The following is a 20,137-nucleotide window of genomic DNA, read 5'->3' on the forward strand; positions in this document are numbered from 1 at the left end:
GCAGCCCGTCCAGCCCCGCAGTCAGAGCGGCTCGCCGGCTCTCCTCCGAGCTGCAGATGCCGCTGCAGCCCGTCCAGCCCCGCAGTCAGAGCGGCTCGCCGGCTCTCCTCCACTCCCTGCTCCTGACCCTCGGCGGATTAGTTCCTCCGTCACTCTATAAAGGGTCCATGCTTGGGGCGGCGAGTCTCTTTCTTCCTGGCCATGGTGTTAGTGAGTGCTTAAACGCTCTCTTTAACAACTAAATTAAAACATAAACAAATAAAAAAAAAAAAAAAAAAATTAAAAAATCACTGAAACGTCTTTTAAAAAAAAAATACATAAATAAAAAATAATTACAAAAACATCTTTAAAAAAACAAATACCGGAACGAAAAAAATAAATTACAGTATAAAATAAAAACAAAAATACATTTTGAAAAAATCGTAAACAAAAAAAAACAAAACAAAAAAGTACAGCAGGCCTCAGGCTAGGACCGTCTGAAGTGTTATTAACTGATTAATAATAATAATACTAATAATAATAATAATAATAATTCCTTCTTTCCTCACGCTTTCCTGACCGGGAGTTTTGTTCCAGAGTTGCTGAAGCTTTGTTGGCTTCGCTTCTTTGCTTTTCTTAAACCTGCACCTCAGCTGGAGTCCTAACCTGTTATTTTATTCGATTACTTGCGCACAAGGAATATATATATAGTTTTATTTCTTCATTGTATTTTATTTAGTAAGTGCTCATTTTTATTGGCCAAATATATAATTTAGCGCAGCCTTTTAAATTTAAAAAGACAACTTGGACAAAAAAAAAAAAAAAAACACTGCATATCATAAGTTTTAAAAATAAAATTTTAAATAAAAAACAATCGCTACTCGTATTTGTTTTCGATATTCACCATGAACTCGGCGGCGGCGGTCGCGACCAGCTATCCTATGGCTTCTCTCTATGTCGGCGACCTGCACCCCGATATTACTGAAGCGATGCTCTACGAGAAATTCAGCCCAGCGGGGCCGGTGCTGTCTATCCGAGTCTGTCGCGACATGATCACCAGACGCTCTCTGGGCTATGCCTATGTCAACTTTCAACAGCCAGCAGATGGTAAGACTGCCAGCATGTGTGTGTGCGTGTGTGTGCATCGCTATGGTTGCTCTAATAGCCATCGTGCATTGGTATGTTTTGAGCTGAACTGGTAACCAGTAAGCGACAGCCGTACTCCTTCCAGTCAGCTGGGCCCGCTTAACACAGTACCTGCATCAATGCAAAAAGAAACCACTGTAAACAAATGTGTTTGAGCCATTCCTGGTATTGCTGTGAATTTCATTAGCAATAACCTTTGCAGCTGTACAGCTCACAGTAAAACCTGGAATGGACTCCTGAGTGCTACACCGTGGGATTATACATAAACCCCTCTCTGTATGCGTGCTCCCCCCAGCCCCAGCCCCAGCAGCCAGGCTGGCTCACTGTTCCAAGCTGAGTTGTGGAGGGTGGATTCGTGTCGTTGCTCAGGGGGGCGGGCAGCGGTACCAGTGCTGCGTGTGGCGAGCGCGCCCCGTGAAGCAGAGCTGTGCCACTCGTGCAGTCCCACTCACGCAGACAACAAAGGGGCTGAAGTTCTGCAGAGAAAAAAAAAAATCCCAGAAGTTTTGGATTTTCCTCCTCGTTGGTTTTGGGGGTCACAGCAGCTGCAAACCCCCGTCTTTAACCCCCTCGTGCTGGATTGACACGGATCACACACGAGATTGAATATTGCTGTTCGTTGGTAGGGATGCAAAGCGGGACTGTGCCGAGCTGTTTTGCAGTTTGCTGTGTTTCCTGTGTCCATGGTTTGCCTTGTTCTATTTGCTGCATTCATTTATTTTTCTGTGTGCAGCGATGGGAATAAGACTCCCACTGCATAGCAGTTTATCCGTTCCTGGTTTTGCTATGATTAATAAGAATCTCTTGAATTTACTCCCTATACCCTATGGCTAATCAAGCTTGCATTAAAACCTGGAATGGGTGAAAGTGCTATGCAATAGGAGGCTTATTTCAGTCTCTGGTGTGTGTTTGCAATGCCTCGACTAACAGCAGGTTTGCTCTCCCAAATTATGCAAGACTCCCGTTGCAGAGCAGTGTGATCCGGCCCAGGACTTTCTGCTGTGAGCCTTCATTGCAAGTTAGCAGTGCAGGAGGTGCAAGCAGTCTAGCTGAAACTGCAGTGCTATGGGAGTCTTAAATTATACCCTGCAATCTGAAGTCATTTCATTTGTTTAGTTTCATTTTATTACTGTATAATAAAAAGATGCACAGACCGTTTCACCCAGTCCAGTTTTCAATACAGTCGGTCACTCAAAATGTTTTGCATCTCTCCTTCCATGGTGAGCCAGCTCAAAGGAGCTTCACGATCAGTAAAGTAAAAAGGCCTATGAAAACAAGACCAGACTAACAGAGGTAAAATGAAAAACACCAAATAAAAACATGAACTATCACTCAATCACAACGCAGAAGATGTAAGATATAACCTGAGCTTTGAGAGGAGGTCAGGGGAGGAGAAAGGGGAGTTGACAACACCTCCCTGCTGAGCTAACTTCAGCAGTCTGAATCAGGTTACAGCAAGTCAAGCGATTGGCATGTAGCAGAATTATTATCCTCATTATTATCATTGCTGAGATTGTAGAGTGTGCGTGAATGCAGCTGGGGAGAGGAGCGGTTCTGTGTTTGTTTGCCTTTTGAACTCTAGCACTTGAGATACTTTGCAAATGCAGAAGTTGCATTGGTTGCTTGGTGATGTTTTTTCCCCTACACACTGAAGCAGGCCTGCGTTTGGCAGTGCGTTCCTCCTCATGCTGCTGCTGTCTCTCGCTGTGCCCCAGTCATAGGGTTGTGTTAAACTGCATTCCTCTGCAGCACATACCTCTGAAGGACCCCTCGCTAGGCTATAAATAAACCCAGCGGTGTGGCAGCCTGGGCTCCTGCCTCTCTGACAAGCTGCACCGTGAGGAAGCCTCCCAGGCATGCAGGGAACTTCCAAGTAGCAGTGTGCTGCTAACCCCAGTTCAGAGTGCAAAACACTGCATTGCAAGAAAGCAGAGTGGATCGTCTCTGTTAATTGTTGCACGGCCGGTCTGTGCAACGCCTGAAATACTTGTTCTTCATGCTGGAAGTCTGTATCGAAGCTCTGGGGTGTAGCTGCAGAGTTAGTTCTGCTTTTCACTGGGTTATGACATTAACCCCTCAGCTGCTGGACAGCAGTGTGTGGAACTCTTTGCCATCCCCCAGCTTTTTGAGGTCAATTAAGAGAAAAAAAATCAGTAAATAAGTACAGACTGTGTCAGGAACCTCTCCGATCAACCATAACACGAAGCAAGAGGTTAAAACATATAGTCAGGGATGCACGTCAGACTCCTGTTGCACAGCAGCTGCACCCGTTCCAGGTTTTAATACAAGCTTGAATAGCCACAGTGTGCAGGTAACACAGCTCAGGTGTGTCTTATTAAACCAGGAATGGATCAAACTGACATGCAATTTCACATTCACATTTCACATAGTTCTGCTAATGTTTATCAGCTGGTTTCACAGACCCCAAATAACACCACCCTATCTTAGCTAAAGTAGCATTAGGCACTGCAGGATTATTGCGAACCGGGGTTTGTGAAACCAGCCTTCACTTTGAAACCCTGCACACCCCTGTGCTGTAGTAAAGGTCCTGCCCTTTGCACTGCGTGTGTGTGTGTGTGAGAGAGAGAGGTGCCCCCCCCCTCACTGACTGTCCCCCCCACCCCTCTCTAGCTGAGAGAGCTCTGGACACCATGAACTTTGACGTGGTCAAGGGCAAGCCGATCCGCATCATGTGGTCGCAGAGAGACCCCTCCCTGAGGAAATCGGGGGTTGGCAACGTGTTCATCAAGAACCTGGACAAGTCCATCGACAACAAGGCTCTGTACGATACCTTCTCCGCCTTCGGGAACATCCTGTCCTGCAAGGTAGATCCCACCGCCGGGAGAGACACATCTCATGAGCAAGGGGGTCCTGGCAAGAGAAATAACACACTGACAAAATCAGTGGCAAGAAAGAGATGAGTCATTCAAACAGAGCATTGCACGCACACACACGCCCCCTCGCCCCGTGTAGCTGACAGGTAAAATGTTAAGGGACCCCAGAGATGGTAATAAGACTCCTGTTGCTCGGCAGTTTCACCCATTCCAGGTTTTACTATGAGCTTGATTAGCCACAGTGTGTCTTATTAAACTTGTAGGAAAACCAGGAATGGATCAAACTGCCATGCAATGGGAGTCTTATTTCCCTCCCTACTGTTACACCCTACACTAAATACCCTTGTCTGTTTAAACCCACGCTTTGGGAAAACTGCTATGTCACAAGAATTGCTGGATACTGTGTTTGAGTGAAGCGCCAGACAGCTAGCTCTCTAATTGGACCCCTGGTTCTGGTCCGTTCCAGGTGGTGTGTGATGAGAACGGCTCCAAGGGCTACGCCTTCGTCCACTTTGAGACGCAGGAGGCTGCGGACCGGGCCATCGAGAAGATGAACGGCATGCTGCTGAACGACCGTAAGGTGTGAGTGTCAGACTGTCCGCTGAGCCGCTATCACGCTGCTAGCAATCGCCAGCAAGCCACAACCCTCTGATACTCAAAAGCAAGTAGCAAAAGAAACCTAACGTGTGCTCATTGTCATAGCCTTCCAGTACAAAGGGACGTGTGCAGGTCCTCTGTCACGGGCTGCACTCCGTCAGGTAGCCAGTGCGGCCTCGCATCTCCCCATTCCAGTGCAGTGTTTAGCAAAAGCAATCGCCACGTCATCGGTGTTGAATATTGAAGGAAGTGTTCCTTACATTTGTAGTCGGGAGTCACCTGTGCATGTTAACTCATAGGTCCCCCTGATAACCTCGATCTGAGGTGGGCAGGTAAGCCGGACAGGGACCCACATGCGCTCCCCCCTACTGCTGGTGTGGGGGTCTCTTTGTCGGTGCCCCCCTTGTCAGTGCTGGTGTGGGGGTCTCTCTCTCTGTCGGTGCCCCCCTTGTCAGTGCTGGTGTGGGGGTTTCTCTGTCGGTGACCCCCTTGTCAGTGCTGGTTTGTGCCCCTGTTTCCTTGCAGGTTCGTGGGCCGGTTCAAATCTCGGAAGGAGCGTGAGGCGGAGCTGGGGGCCAAAGCCAAGGAGTTCACCAACGTGTATGTAAAGAACTTCGGGGACGACGTGAGCGACGAGAAGCTGCAGGAGCTCTTCAGTGCCTACGGTAACTAAAGGGAGAGCAACCGGACTGACTAGTGTCACCATTAGTGCTGGGATGAGCAGGACCTGGTGTGAGAGTTAGAGATTTGATATTCCTGTAGAGAGGACACAGGATGCATTGCATCAGCTGATTGTGATTGTGAGCAGTGAGTGCTTTGCTGACCCCTCTCTCACCTGCCCAGGTAAGACCCTGAGCGTGAAGGTCATGACCGACTCCACCGGCAAGTCAAGAGGCTTTGGATTCGTCAGCTATGAGAAACACGAGGACGCCAGCAAGGTGAGAGTCACCTGCACTATATGAAATGAGTTACCTTGCGCTGCCTGCACAGCACTGCACAGCAAGTCGCTTTCACAGTGCAGGGATGGGAATAAGACTCCTGGTGCATAGCAGTTTAATCCATACCTGGTTTCACTGTGAGTTTAAGACACATCTGAGCTTGTTAGCTAGACACACTGGGGCTAATCAAGCTGGTAGTAAAACCTGGACTGGGTGAAACGGTTGTGCAACAGGAGTCTGTAGTAGTCTTTGTAGGAGTCTAATGGCCTTACAGCTGACTCCTCTCTCGCCCCTCTCCCAGGCGGTGGAGGAGATGAATGGGAAGGAGCTCAGTGGGAAGCAGGTGTTTGTGGGGCGCGCTCAGAAGAAGGTGGAGCGGCAGGCGGAGCTGAAGAGGAGGTTCGAGCAGCTGAAGCAGGAGAGGATCAGCCGCTACCAGGTAGGGAGGGGAGGGGGGATAGGGGAGGTTAAGGGGCTGCTGAGAGTGGGGTTCATTCTCTTGCACGTTTTCTTTTCTGTCTCGGGGGGGCGTGTCATGCAAAGAGCTTCATTAGAGGTAGCCACCCAACACTTACAAACGGGTTCTGTTTCCTTCAATGCAAAAGAAAGGCTGTAACACGCACGTTTCTTAGAGAGCCCGGTGCGCACGTTAGTAACGTCTCGTCATTGTGTTCAGGGTGTGAATCTCTACATCAAGAATCTGGATGACACCATCGATGATGAGAAACTGCGCCAGGAGTTCATCCCCTTCGGCTCCATCACCAGCACCAAGGTGAGGAGGGGGATGAGCAGAGGGGCCGCGGGAGGGCGTGTGAGTGTCTGTGTGTGTCAGTGTGTGTCTGAGCTCTGTTAACCCCTCGTGCTCTGCGCAGGTCATGCAGGAGGAGGGCCGCTCAAAGGGCTTCGGGTTCGTGTGCTTCTCGTCGCCGGAGGAGGCCACCAAGGCGGTGACGGAGATGAACGGGCGCATCGTGGGCTCCAAGCCGCTGTACGTGGCGCTGGCACAGCGTAAGGAGGAGCGCAAGGCCCACCTCACCAACCAGTACATGCAGCGCATCGCCGGCATGAGGGCCATGCCAGCCAACACCATCCTCAACCAGTTCCAGCCGGCCGGAGGCTACTTCATGCCAGCCGTGCCCCAGGCGAGTGAGGGGGGCCAGCAGCAGCACGAGCCCCCCCACTGCAGGGAGGGTAACGCTGTAGAATTACTGTGTGTGTTGATTTGTGTGACTCTGGAGGCGTGTGTTGCGTTGTGATTATGTCGAGTGACTCTGTGTGTGTTTCTCCCTTCAGGCGCAGAACAGAGCGACCTACTACACTCCTAACCAGCTGGCCCAGGTGAGACCGAACCCGCGCTGGCAGCAGCAGGGAGGGAGGCCCCAAGGTGAGACACATTACCTGTGACCTCATTTTATATACATGTGCAAAGCAGAGGGCCTCGCTGCTGCGTTCAGAAAGCCGGGAAACAAGCAAAATGACAATCACTATTAAAAAGTCACGTTTGAAATGTACATCAGCTGATCCTGGCAACATGCCCTTCTTTAATTGGCTGATCTGTCAAAATGAGAGATTTCTGAACCACGGCATCAGAGCGTGGCCTGTCTTTCTGTGTTTAGCTACAGGAGATGTGGAATTATATAGAAATGCATGTTCATTATGAATAAAACCAGGAGCATATGAGTGGGGGCGTGCGTTACCAAGGGTTACCAAGGGTTACCAAGGGTTACCAAGCCACGCTGTTGATGCTGAACCACTGGGATCCCTTCAGACCCGGCTGCTGTCTGGAGATCTGTCAGCTGCTCTGAACCGGACGAGCGCTGATGTGTTGAAGGGCCTCTTGTTGGTAAATGTTCTAGCTTGCCCTCTCCCCCTCCCTCCCAGGTGGGTACCAGTCTGTGCCCAACGCCCTGCGCCAGTCCGGCCCCCGGCCCAGCCTGAGACACCTGGGACCCAGCAACAACATGCAGGGGCCCCGCGCCATCCCCACCGGAGCACAGAGAGGGGGTGAGGAGGGGGGACGGGAAGGAGAGCGCTGGGGGCTCCTCGGTGACATCACGTTGCTCTGATCGACACAGAATTACTGTAGGAAACCCCTGCCGTGTAACTTCTGAAGTGAAAGCTTTGATACACGTGCCTACAGCTTGCTGCAGTTCTGCTGGGTTAGGAGAGTGCAGTATTGAGTGGACGGCTCTGGCATGGATAAACACGCATGAGGTTTTACTGGCAGCAGGCTTTAGCTTCTGTGTAAATTTGCTTGCTCTCTCACACTCTCCTCTTTCCATAGTGGCTGGCAGTCAGCCCCTGGGACCCCGCCTCCCTGTTACTGGCCCCGCCCCCCGTGCAGTCCCGCCCTACAAATACGCCGCCACAGTCCGGAGCTCTCAGCCAATCAGCATGCAGCAGGTAGGGGCAGAACTGTTAGCTAGCCAATCAGCATGCTACTATAAATGTGGGATGCATGCCGTTTCTGCAGTACATATTTCAGCGGGTTTGTTTTTTTTTCTTGCCTCCCTTTCAGGCTCAGCCGGCCGTGCTCGTCCAGGGGCAGGAGCCCCTCACAGCCTCCATGCTGGCAGCAGCACCCCCCCAGGAGCAGAAACAGATGCTGGGTGAGTGAAAGTGAGACAAGGAGTGCGGGTGACGGAGGCAGTGAGTGCAGATCGCTGGGCGAAACACTCGACTGCTTCACACGGTTTCTTCTCATTTCAGTATCCCTGGTGAATGCCCTCGCCGAACCGCTTGTGATTTGGTTTCCGAGTGCTAGTCCAGTGTCCAGTTTATTGACAGTGTCTCTTTGTGTCTCACCCCCCCCCTGCAGGGGAGCGTCTCTTCCCCCTGATCCAGTCCATGCACCCCAGCCTGGCTGGTAAGATCACCGGCATGCTGCTGGAGATCGACAACTCGGAGCTGCTGCACATGCTGGAGTCCCACGAGTCACTGCGCTCCAAGGTACCAAACCCAGAAAAACAGAGCCCAGCCCTGACTAAACCCAGACCCCCAAAACCACACCCCAGCCCTGACTGAACCCAGACCCCCAAAACCACACCCAAAAAACAGAGCCCAGTCCTGACTGAACCCAGACCCCCAAAACCACACCCAAAAACAGAGCCCAGCCCTGACTGAACCCAGACCCCCAAAACCACACCCAAAAACAGAGCCCAGCCCTGACTGAACCCAGACCCCCAAAACCACACCCAAAAAACAGAGCCCAGTCCTGACTGAACCCAGACCCCCAAAACCACACCCAAAAACAGAGCCCAGTCCTGACTGAACCCAGACCCCCAAAACCACACCCAAAAACAGAGCCCAGTCCTGACTGAACCTAGGCTCCACCCCTACCCAAGCCCAGACTACACCCCTACCCAAGTCCAAACTGCACCCCTACCCAAGCCCAGACTGCACCCCTACCCAAGCCCAGACTGCACCCCTACCCAAGCCCACAGCGTGCCTGCCGTGCTGTTTTTCCTCTGTGTGTTTCAGCATTGCTCTGGGAGCTGAGGTCTGTGTGTAACGGCTCTCTTGCCCTCTGTGCCACGCAGGTGGAGGAGGCCGTGGCTGTGCTGCAGGCTCACCAGGCCAAAAAGGACGCAACCCAGAAAGTAGGGGTCCTCCCAACTGCCACCCCAACCCCCGCCACCTCCTAACGACCCGCCTGAGACCCCCATCGTACAGCAGGGAGCCCCTCCCCCAGCCAGCACGTCGGAGTCACCAACTGAAAGAAATCATGGAGGAGTGCATTCACTGATTGAAGGATACAAACCTCTTTCAAATTCTATTTTAGTAAATGTAAAAATAATCTACAAATATATTAATATATAAAACAAAATCAATTGACAAGGTTTAAAGATTTCTTTTAACAATTATTTATTTCCCTGTGGCCGGGACAAATATATGTGAAAAAAAAAACCCAATCGTGTTCTTTCAGAGAGAGAGAACATAAAGGAGAATGTTTGTTTTTTGTTTTCTTCTTTTCTGGTTGAAAGATTGTTCGCTGGAGTTTTGGCCGGGATTGGGTTAAGCCTGGTTGGTGTGATCAATAACTTTCACAATAAAGAAATGAAATGATTCACCTGCCGTCTGCTGTGATTAATAATGTTTTAGAAGAATAACACACAGACGCCTTCTCAAACAGGAACTCAGCAAAGCATAGGGAAGCATTGTAAAGCACAGAGAGGTCTGGTAAAGCACAGGGAAGCATTGTAAAGCACAGAGAGGTCTGGTAAAGCACAGGGAAGCATTGTAAAGCACAGAGAGGTCTGGTAAAGCATAGGGAAGCATTGTAAAGCACAGAGAGGTCTGGTAAAGCACAGGGAAGCATTGTAAAGCACAGAGAGGTCTGGTAAAGCACAGGGAAGCATTGTAAAGCACAGAGAGGTCTGGTAAAGCACAGGGAAGCATTGTAAAGCACAGAGAGGTCTGGTAAAGCACAGGGAAGCATTGTAAAGCACAGAGAGGTCTGGTAAAGCACAGGGAAGCATTGTAAAGCACAGAGAGGTCTGGTAAAGCACAGGGAAGCATTGTAAAGCACAGAGAGGTCTGGTAAAGCACAGGGAAGCATTGTAAAGCACAGAGAGGTCTGGTAAAGCATAGGGAAGCATTGTAAAGCACAGAGAGGTCTGGTAAAGCATAGGGAAGCATTGTAAAGCACAGAGAGGTCTGGTAAAGCACAGGGAAGCATTGTAAAGCACAGAGAGGTCTGGTAAAGCACAGGGAAGCATTGTAAAGCACAGAGAGGTCTGGTAAAGCACAGGGAAGCATTGTAAAGCACAGAGAGGTCTGGTAAAGCATAGGGAACAGCATTGTAAAGCACAGAGAGGTCTGGTAAAGCATAGGGAAGCATTGTAAAGCACAGAGAGGTCTGGTAAAGCACAGGGAAGCATTGTAAAGCACAGAGAGGTCTGGTAAAGCACAGGGAAGCATTGTAAAGCACAGAGAAGCATTGTAAAGCACAGAGAGGTCTGGTAAAGCACAGGGAAGCATTGTAAAGCACAGAGAGGTCTGGTAAAGCACAGGGAAGCATTGTAAAGCACAGAGAGGTCTGGTAAAGCACAGGGAAGCATTGTAAAGCACAGAGAGGTCTGGTAAAGCACAGGGAAGCATTGTAAAGCACAGAGAGGTCTGGTAAAGCATTTGTAAAGCACAGAGAGGTCTGGTAAAGCATAGGGAAGCATTGTAAAGCACAGAGAGGTCTGGTAAAGCACAGGGAAGCATTGTAAAGCACAGAGAGGTCTGGTAAAGCACAGGGAAGCATTGTAAAGCACAGAGAGGTCTGGTAAAGCACAGGGAAGCATTGTAAAGCACAGAGAGGTCTGGTAAAGCATAGGGAAGCATTGTAAAGCACAGAGAGGTCTGGTAAAGCATAGGGAAGCATTGTAAAGCACAGAGAGGTCTGGTAAAGCATAGGGAAGCATTCTGAGCGATTCTAAGAGGAGCGGTAAATTGAATAGCGGCATCTAGCGACTTGTGTGTGGGCTGCACAGGAAAGGGCGGAGTAAGTCGGGGTTAGAGGGTGAAGGGGTACAGGGACGATGGCGTCGACGAAGCGTGTGCTTTATATCGGTGAGTGCATTTTCATAGACAAAAAACAAAACAAACTGGAAATAGTTTGCGGGTTTGTTTTTGCATCCATGAGCTCTGCGTGTTTACTGTGACGTGCCGTGTCTGTGAAGGCTTGCATGTCGGTTTTAAGTCCCGCAGATTGCCCGGTGTCAGTTGCTGCGGATGCACTAGGAGTGTGAAGGATTTTGCAGTGGCTGCACGAAGCGAAACCCTGGCTCTCTTCAGCACGCGTGTGCTGTGTATAGCGTACGCTTTGAGTTTCAAGTCCCGTGTGCTGTTGCTTTGTGTCCCGCAGGAGGTATTGCGGAGGAGGTTGATGAGAAGGTGCTCCACGCTGCTTTCATTCCCTTCGGAGACATCTCCGATATCCAGATCCCTCTGGACTACGAGACGGGTGAGAGCGCCCTGCACCGTCACCATCGCGCAGCGACGGGGGACAGGGAGGGGACAGGGAGGGGACAGGGAGGGGGACAGGGAGGGGAATCGCACACAGTCCGCAGCCTAATGCGTAGCACCTTCACCCGGCCCCTGTTTAACTGCGAGCTGCATGGGTGGGGTAGTTGTCTGGTGTAACAGTTTCGTGTAAAATGAATCATTTCAAATGTGTGTGTCTCTGTTTCTCCAGAGAAGCACCGTGGCTTTGCGTTCATCGAGTTTGAGATGGCAGAGGTGAGTGTGCGGGACTGGGAGTGAAACACTGCGTGTACAAGGCTGAGGCACCCATCTAGTGGCTGTGCGCTGCATTGCACTGAGCTGGACCCCCGGCCCGCACAGCACAAGCAACCATGTTGAAAAGAAGAGAGGACTCTGGACCTCGGTTCAAGTAGCTTGCCTAGTGTACATATTCATTAAGCAGTGTATTACCACCCTGCATCTGGAGACCAGTTGTGATGGCACTTGAGTTATTGGGAGTGTGTGGGTGATTCAAGGAGGCGCCAGTCTGGCTGTCTTGCTTATTCTACTATTTTTTCTCCTTCCATCCAGGATGCTGCAGCTGCTATCGACAACATGGTGAGTAGAGCCCTGGCGACAGAGCCATTGTTACGCTGTGGGGCCGGGCTGGGCTGAGCTGGGTTGAGATGCGTATCCCCTCCTGTCTCTCTCTCCCTGCAGAATGAAGCCGAGCTGTTCGGCAGGACGATCCGTGTGAATATCGCCAAGCCCATGAGGATTAAGGAGGGCTCCTCCCGGGCAGGTCAGCAGCAGCTGTGCAGAACCTCCCTATACCTCCCTCTACCTTTCAGTATCTCCCTGTACCTTTCCATACCTCCCTGTACCTTTCCATACCTCCCTGTACCTTCCAATTCTATCCCAAACCTCTCGCTCCAGTGTGGACGGATGATGATTGGCTGAAGAAGTTTTCGGGGAAGACTGCAGAGGAGAGCGAGGGGGCGGAGCCGAGCGGGGAGTCCGCCCAGCCCGACACGCAGGAGGTGAGTGAGGTCACTGCTCTCAGTATTGCAGTCAGGCGAGACGGTGGTTCCTGTCTGGGAGCCAGCTCGGGTGCGTCTCGCTGGGCTCCCCTTCAGGGAGCAGCATTTCAGCTGGATGTGTTCCTCCAGGCCTCCTTGTCCTGGAGCTCATGCAGTTCTCATTGGCATGTCTGAGTGGAGCGCTGCCGAGTGTTTTAATAGCTGTGGATGTTCTGCTTGTGTTGCAGGGCGAGCCTCCAGCAAAGAAGGGTCGTGCAAACCCACAGGTGTACATGGACATCAAGATCGGGAACAAGCCAGCCGGGCGCCTCCGATTCGTCCTGAGAGCTGACATCGTACCCATGACTGCAGGTGACGCTCTGCTGCGTGTGCCCCGGCGAGGGACAGACGCAGTGCTGATGCATGGGTTGTATGCTCTGCATTGTTGGATTTAGAATACAGATTAGAGCACAGGCAGTAATACAAGCGCTGCCAAAGTTAGTGTAGCAAATATTACAGAAGGGGGTGACAATAAGAAGGTGGCAGGTGCTTTTGAAAGACAGCTGTCTGCCCTTCCTCTTTCCTCCCCCCTCTCAGAGAATTTCCGCTGCCTGTGCACCCACGAGAAGGGGTTCGGGTTCAAGGGCAGCAGCTTCCACCGGATCATCCCCCAGTTCATGTGCCAGGGGGGCGACTTCACCAACCACAACGGCACGGGCGGCAAGTCCATCTACGGGAAGAAATTCGACGACGAGAACTTCATACTGAAGCACACCGCCCCAGGTAGAGCAGGGCTGGGGTAGGGGAGGGAGTCTCACACCGGCGCTGATAGATAGTGCATCATCATACTGAAGCACACCGCCCCAGGTAGAGCAGGGCTGGGGTAGGGGAGGGAGTCTCACACCGGCGCTGATAGATAGTGCATCATCATACTGAAGCACACCGCCCCAGGTAGAGCAGGGCTGGGGTAGGGGAGGGAGTCTCACACCGGCGCTGATAGATAGTGCATCATCATACTGAAGCACACCGCCCCAGGTAGAGCAGGGCTGGGGTAGGGGAGGGAGTCTCACACCGGCGCTGATAGATAGTGCATCATCGTACTGAAGCACACCGCCCCAGGTAGAGCAGGGCTGGGGTAGGGGAGGGAGTCTCACACCGGCGCTGATAGATAGTGCATCATCGTACTGAAGCACACCGCCCCAGGTAGAGCAGGGCTGGGGTAGGGGAGGGAGTCTCACACCGGCGCTGATAGATAGTGCATCATCATACTGAAGCACACCGCCCCAGGTAGAGCAGGGCTGGGGTAGGGGAGGGAGTCTCACACCGGCGCTGATAGATAGTGCATCATCGTACTGAAGCACACCGCCCCAGGTAGAGCAGGGCTGGGGTAGGGGAGGGAGTCTCACACCGGCGCTGATAGATAGTGCATCATCATACTGAAGCACACCGCCCCAGGTAGAGCAGGGCTGGGGTAGGGGAGGGAGTCTCACACCGGCGCTGATAGATAGTGCATCATCATACTGAAGCACACCGCCCCAGGTAGAGCAGGGCTGGGGTAGGGGAGGGAGTCTCACACCGGCGCTGATAGATAGTGCATCATCGTACTGAAGCACACCGCCCCAGGTAGAGCAGGGCTGGGGTAGGGGAGGGAGTCTCACACCGGCGCTGATAGATAGTGCATCATCGTACTGAAGCACACCGCCCCAGGTAGAGCAGGGCTGGGGTAGGGGAGGGAGTCTCACACCGGCGCTGATAGATAGTGCATCATCATACTGAAGCACACCGCCCCAGGTAGAGCAGGGCTGGGGTAGGGGAGGGAGTCTCACACCGGCGCTGATAGATAGTGCATCATCATACTGAAGCACACCGCCCCAGGTAGAGCAGGGCTGGGGTAGGGGAGGGAGTCTCACACCGGCGCTGATAGATAGTGCATCATCGTACTGAAGCACACCGCCCCAGGTAGAGCAGGGCTGGGTTAGGGGAGGGAGTCTCACACCGGCGCTGATAGATAGTGCATCATCTACTGAAGCACACCGCCCCAGGTAGAGCAGGGCTGGGGTAGGGGAGGGAGTCTCACACCGGCGCTGATAGATAGATCATCGTACTGAAGCACACCGCCCCAGGTAGAGCAGGGCTGGGTTAGGGGAGGGAGTCTCACACCGGCGCTCATCATCTGAAGCACACCGCCCCAGGTAGAGCAGGGCTGGGGTAGGGGAGGGAGTCTCACACCGGCGCTGATAGATAGTGCATCATCATACTGAAGCACACCGCCCCAGGTAGAGCAGGGCTGGGGTAGGGGAGGGAGTCTCACACCGGCGCTGATAGATAGTGCATCATCATACTGAAGCACACCGCCCCAGGTAGAGCAGGGCTGGGGTAGGGGAGGGAGTCTCACACCGGCGCTGCGAAGCACACCGCCCCAGGTGAGCAGGGCTAGATACACCGTGCATCATCGTACTGAAGCACACCGCCCCAGGTAGAGCAGGGCTGGGTTCTCAGGGGAGGGAGTCTCACACCGGCGCTGGGGTAGATAGTGCATCATCGTACTGAAGCACACCGCCCCAGGTAGAGCAGGGCTGGGGTAGGGGAGGGAGTCTCACACCGGCGCTGATAGATAGTGCATCATCGTACTGAAGCACACCGCCCCAGGTAGAGCAGGGCTGGGGGTTAGGGGAGGGAGTCTCACACCGGCGCTGATAGATAGTGCATCATCGTACTGAAGCACACCGCCCCAGGTAGAGCAGGGCTGGGGTAGGGGAGGGAGTCTCACACCGGCGCTGATAGATAGTGCATCATCGTACTGAAGCACACCGCCCCAGGTAGAGCAGGGCTGGGGTAGGGGAGGGAGTCTCACACCGGCGCTGACCGAAGCCACCAGGTAGAGCAGGGCTGGGGTAGGGGAGGGAGTCTCACACCGGCGCTGATAGATAGTGCATCATCATACTGAAGCACACCGCCCCAGGTAGAGCAGGGCTGGGGTAGGGGAGGGAGTCTCACACCGGCGCTGATAGATAGTGCATCATCATACTGAAGCACACCGCCCCAGGTAGAGCAGGGCTGGGGTAGGGGAGGGAGTCTCACACCGGCGCTGATAGATAGTGCATCATCATACTGAAGCACACCGCCCCAGGTAGAGCAGGGCTGGGTTAGGGGAGGGAGTCTCACACCGGCGCTGATAGATAGATCATCATACTGAAGCACACCGCCCCAGGTAGCAGGGCTGGGGTAGGGGAGGGAGTCACACCGGCGCTCATACTGAAGCACACCGCCCCAGGTAGAGCAGGGCTGGGGTAGGGGAGGGAGTCTCACACCGGCGCTGATAGATAGTGCATCATCATACTGAAGCACACCGCCCCAGGTAGAGCAGGGCTGGGGTAGGGGAGGGAGTCTCACACCGGCGCTGATAGATAGTGCATCATCATACTGAAGCACACCGCCCCAGGTAGAGCAGGGCTGGGGTAGGGGAGGGAGTCTCACACCGGCGCTGATAGATAGTGCATCATCGTACTGAAGCACACCGCCCCAGGTAGAGCAGGGCTGGGGTAGGGGAGGGAGTCTCACACCGGCGCTGATAGATAGTGCATCATCGTACTGAAGCACACCGCCCCAGGTAGAGCAGGGCTGGGTTAGGGGAGGGAGTCTCACACCGGCGCTGATAGATAGTGCATCATCGTACTGAAGCTAGAGCAGGGCTGGGTTAGGGGAGGGAGTCTCGCTGATACACCGGCGCTGATAGATAGTGCATCATCGTACTGAAGCACACCGCCCCAGGTAGAGCAGGGCTGGGTTAGGGGAGGGAGTCTCACACCGGCGCTGATAGATAGTGCATCATCGTACTGAAGCACACCGCCCCAGGTAGAGCAGGGCTGGGGTAGGGGAGGGAGTCTCACACCGGCGCTGATAGATAGTGCATCATCGTACTGAAGCACACCGCCCCAGGTAGAGCAGGGCTGGGTTAGGGGAGGGAGTCTCACACCGGCGCTGATAGATAGTGCATCATCATACTGAAGCACACCGCCCCAGGTAGAGCAGGGCTGGGGTAGGGGAGGGAGTCTCACACCGGCGCTGATAGATAGTGCATCATCGTACTGAAGCACACCGCCCCAGGTAGAGCAGGGCTGGGTTAGGGGAGGGAGTCTCACACCGGCGCTGATAGATAGTGCATCATCACTGAAGCACACCGCCCCAGGTAGAGCAGGGCTGGGGTAGGGGAGGGAGTCTCACACCGGCGCTGATAGATAGTGCATCATCGTACTGAAGCACACCGCCCCAGGTAGAGCAGGGCTGGGTTAGGGGAGGGAGTCTCACACCGGCGCTGATAGATAGTGCATCATCATACTGAAGCACACCGGGTAGAGCAGGGCTGGGGTAGGGGAGGGAGTCTCACACCGGCGCTGATAGATAGTGCATCATCATGAAGCAGGGAGCAGGGCTCTCACACCGGCGCTGATAGATAGTGCATCATCATACTGAAGCACACCGCTCACACCGGCGCTGGTAGATAGTGCATCATCGTACTGAAGCGCACCGCCCCAGGTAGAGCAGGGCTGGGGTAGGGGAGGGAGTCTCACACCGGCGCTGATAGATAGTGCATCATCGTACTGAAGCACCGCCCCAGGTAGAGCAGGGCTGGGTTAGGGGAGGGAGTCTCACACCGGCGCTGATAGATAGTGCATCATCATACTGAAGCACACCGCCCCAGGTAGAGCAGGGCTGGGGTAGGGGAGGGAGTCTCACACCGGCGCTGATAGATAGTGCATCATCATACTGAAGCACACCGCCCCAGGTAGAGCAGGGCTGGGTTAGGGGAGGGAGTCTCACACCGGCGCAGATAGATAGTGCATCATCATACTGAAGCACACCGCCCCAGGTAGAGCAGGGCTGGGGTAGGGGAGGGAGTCTCACACCGGCGCTGATAGATAGTGCATCATCATACTGAAGCACACCGCCCCAGGTAGAGCAGGGCTGGGGTAGGGGAGGGAGTCTCACACCGGCGCTGATAGATAGTGCATCATCGTACTGAAGCACACCGCCCCAGGTAGAGCAGGGCTGGGGTAGGGGAGGGAGTCTCACACCGGCGCTGATAGATAGTGCATCATCATACTGAAGCACACCGCCCCAGGTAGAGCAGGGCTGGGGTAGGGGAGGGAGTCTCACACTGATCGATGAAGCATCAGAAGCCAGTGTAGTTGCTATGTAACTAGTGGTGTAACTACACAAAGGATGCTGGGCAGGGAGATCATGTATATCAATCAGCTATCAATCATGTTTCTTTGTCATTTATCATTTTGGTTTGGCTGCAGGTGGCGCTGTAGTGCAATATAGTGCATGTGTACGCTGTACGTCCATGCTGGGCTTCAGCAGGTAGGACTGGAAATACAGAGGAAATGTTTCTCAGCCGTGTGTCTCTCTCTCTCTCTGTCCTTTTCACAGCTCAGCTGTCGATGGCAAACTCGGGTCCCAACAGCAATGGCTCCCAGTTCTTCATCACATGTGACAAGACAGACTGGCTGGACGGGAAGCACGTGGTGTTCGGAGAGCTGATTGAGGGACTGGAGGTGCTGAGAGCCATGGAGGTGAGGAGGGAGGGAGGGAGGGAGGGAGGTGAGGTCTATACCCTCCTCCTCCACCCTCCCATGACCTCCACTACTCCCGGGACCCTCAATCGAGGGAGGGAGGGTACACTGGAGGTGAGGAGGGGAGGGAGGGAGGGTACACTGGAGGTGAGGAGGGAGGGAGGGAGGGTACACTGGTGGTGATGAGAGCCATGGAGGTGAGGGGGAGGGTACACTGGAGGTGATGAGAGCTGTGGAGGTGAGGAGGGAGGGGAGGGTACACTGGAGGTGAGGAGGGAGGGAGGGAGGGTACACTGGTGGTGATGAGAGCCATGGAGGTGAGGAGGGAGGGTACACTGGAGGTGATGAGAGCTGTGGAGGTGAGGAGGGAGGGGAGGGTACACTGGAGGTGAGGAGGGAGGAGGGAGGGTATATTAGGGGAAAGGAGAGCGATGTAGGGGAGGGAGGGAGAGAGAGTATACAGGGGAGAGGAGTGGAGGGAATGGGGTAGGTGAGGATAGGATTTACAGGGAGAGGGAAAGATGACGTAGTTTACAGAACCAAAAATCATCCTGTGAGAAATAGACACTAAGGTTTTCATTGTGTTCCCAGGCTCAGGGTTCGAAGGACGGCAAGACCAAGCAGAAGGTGATCATTTCAGACTGCGGGGAGTATGTGTGAGACGCAGGGAGTGGACTGGGCTGGACAGACGGACGGAGAGACAGACAAACAGACAACGCTTCCTTTCCAGTCATGAGAAGGTCCCAGACATCTTGTGCCAGCCCATTGTGAGCTGAACTGCCAGCAGACCCCTGCAAGCCGTTCCCAAGAGCCCACAGAGCAGCAGCTGCAAGGCAGCAGTGTAGCCTGTGGCAGTGGCTTCAGAACACACCATTGAAGGGTTTGTGAAGATTTCAGGAAAAAAAAACAAAAAAATGATATGCATCCCATCAGAAATGCAGACTCGGGAGGGAGAAAAAAAAAGACCTAGTTTTGTAAATATTTTTGTGAATAAAAATACTTTTCCATTTTGAAATGGAGCAGTCCATTTATATATGGGGAAATGATCAGCGCTGTGCTGAGGATCTGAGAGCAGCTAATTCAATACAGTCTAGTGTAGAGAACTCAGCGCTGTACTGGGGATCTGAGAGCAGCTAATTCAATACAGTCTAGTGTAGAGAACTCAGTGCTGTACTGGGGATCTGAGAGCAGCTAATTCAATACAGTCTAGTGTAGAGAACTCAGTGCTGTACTGGGGATCTGAGAGCAGCTAATTCAATACAGTCTAGTGTAGAGAACTCAGTGCTGTACTGGGGATCTGAGAGCAGCTAATTCAATACAGTCTAGTATAGAGAACTCAGTGCTGTACTGGGGATCTGAGAGCAGCTAATTCAATACAGTCTAGTATAGAGAACTCAGTGCTGTATCTGGAGATCTGAGAGCAGCTAATTCAATACAGTCTAGTGTAGAGAACTCAGTGCTGTACTGGGGATCTGAGAGCAGCTAATTCAATACAGTCTAGTGTAGAGAACTCAGTGCTGTACTGGGGATCTGAGAGCAGCTAATTCAATACAGTCTAGTGTAGAGAACTCAGTGCTGTACTGGGGATCTGAGAGCAGCTAATTCAATACAGTCTAGTGTAGAGAACTCAGTGCTGTACTGGGGATCTGAGAGCAGCTAATTCAATACAGTCTAGTATAGAGAACTCAGTGCTGTACTGGGGATCTGAGAGCAGCTAATTCAATACAGTCTAGTGTAGAGAACTCAGTGCTGTACTGGGGATCTGAGAGCAGCTAATTCAATACAGTCTAGTGTAGAGAACTCAGTGCTGTACTGGGGATCTGAGAGCAGCTAATTCAATACAGTCTAGTGTAGAGAACTCAGTGCTGTACTGGGGATCTGAGAGCAGCTAATTCAATACAGTCTAGTGTAGAGAACTCAGTGCTGTACTGGGGATCTGAGAGCAGCTAATTCAATACAGTCTAGTGTAGAGAACTCAGTGCTGTACTGGGGATCTGAGAGCAGCTAATTCAATACAGTCTAGTATAAAGGCAACTGAGTGTTCAGTGCTCTGAATGAAAACAATGACCAGAAAGGAATCTGAGCAACACAAGATT

The 20,137-nt window shown here is 52.7% G+C and overlaps 2 protein-coding genes across 4 annotated transcripts; both read left to right on the top strand.

The window, feature by feature from the left end:
• The first annotated feature begins 378 nt into the window (after window positions 1-378).
• On the top strand, window positions 379-9,559 carry pabpc4 (poly(A) binding protein, cytoplasmic 4 (inducible form)). Of its 3 annotated transcripts, XM_041233992.1 has the most exons (14): window positions 381-1,086; window positions 3,757-3,950; window positions 4,426-4,541; window positions 5,082-5,221; window positions 5,400-5,494; window positions 5,796-5,933; window positions 6,171-6,266; window positions 6,367-6,636; window positions 6,788-6,878; window positions 7,376-7,498; window positions 7,779-7,897; window positions 8,013-8,103; window positions 8,313-8,443; window positions 9,034-9,559. In XM_041233992.1, exons 1-14 carry the CDS (start codon window positions 885-887, stop codon window positions 9,136-9,138), a joined length of 1,911 nt encoding a protein of 636 aa, XP_041089926.1. In that variant the 5' UTR covers window positions 381-884; the 3' UTR covers window positions 9,139-9,559. The 3 variants fall into 3 exon arrangements, with proteins under 3 accessions (XP_041089927.1, XP_041089926.1, XP_041089928.1); XM_041233993.1 differs by lacking the exon at window positions 7,376-7,498 and having other exon boundaries at window positions 379-1,086; XM_041233994.1 differs by lacking the exon at window positions 3,757-3,950 and having other exon boundaries at window positions 1,045-1,086.
• A 1,394-nt stretch (window positions 9,560-10,953) lies between these two features.
• On the top strand, window positions 10,954-19,056 carry ppie (peptidylprolyl isomerase E (cyclophilin E)). The gene is made up of 10 exons (XM_041234066.1): window positions 10,954-11,053; window positions 11,349-11,447; window positions 11,679-11,722; window positions 12,038-12,064; window positions 12,167-12,248; window positions 12,383-12,486; window positions 12,714-12,837; window positions 13,063-13,248; window positions 17,899-18,041; window positions 18,633-19,056. The coding sequence occupies exons 1-10, from the start codon at window positions 11,023-11,025 to the stop codon at window positions 18,699-18,701; spliced, it is 909 nt and encodes a 302-aa protein (XP_041090000.1). The 5' UTR covers window positions 10,954-11,022; the 3' UTR covers window positions 18,702-19,056.
• The last annotated feature ends 1,081 nt before the right edge of the window (window positions 19,057-20,137 follow it).

The sequence above is a fragment of the Polyodon spathula genome, chromosome 32 (assembly GCF_017654505.1).
Source record: "Polyodon spathula isolate WHYD16114869_AA chromosome 32, ASM1765450v1, whole genome shotgun sequence".
In the NCBI taxonomy this organism is placed as follows: Eukaryota; Metazoa; Chordata; class Actinopteri; order Acipenseriformes; family Polyodontidae; genus Polyodon; species Polyodon spathula.

What these genes read in the sequence shown, in the direction of transcription:
- pabpc4 (XM_041233992.1), top strand. Translation starts at nt 885, where the DNA reads ATGAACTCGGCGGCGGCGGTCGCGACCAGCTATCCTATGGCTTCTCTC. An exon ending in GGAACATCCTGTCCTGCAAG is followed by an intron (nt 3,951 to 4,425) that starts GTAGATCCCACC and finishes GGTCCGTTCCAG; the next exon opens with GTGGTGTGTGATGAGAACGG. An exon ending in CACCGGAGCACAGAGAGGGG is followed by an intron (nt 7,499 to 7,778) that starts GTGAGGAGGGGG and finishes CTCTTTCCATAG; the next exon opens with TGGCTGGCAGTCAGCCCCTG.
- ppie (XM_041234066.1), top strand. Translation starts at nt 11,023, where the DNA reads ATGGCGTCGACGAAGCGTGTGCTTTATATCG. An exon ending in ACTGAAGCACACCGCCCCAG is followed by an intron (nt 13,249 to 17,898) that starts GTAGAGCAGGGC and finishes TCCTTTTCACAG; the next exon opens with CTCAGCTGTCGATGGCAAAC. An exon ending in AGGTGCTGAGAGCCATGGAG is followed by an intron (nt 18,042 to 18,632) that starts GTGAGGAGGGAG and finishes TTGTGTTCCCAG; the next exon opens with GCTCAGGGTTCGAAGGACGG.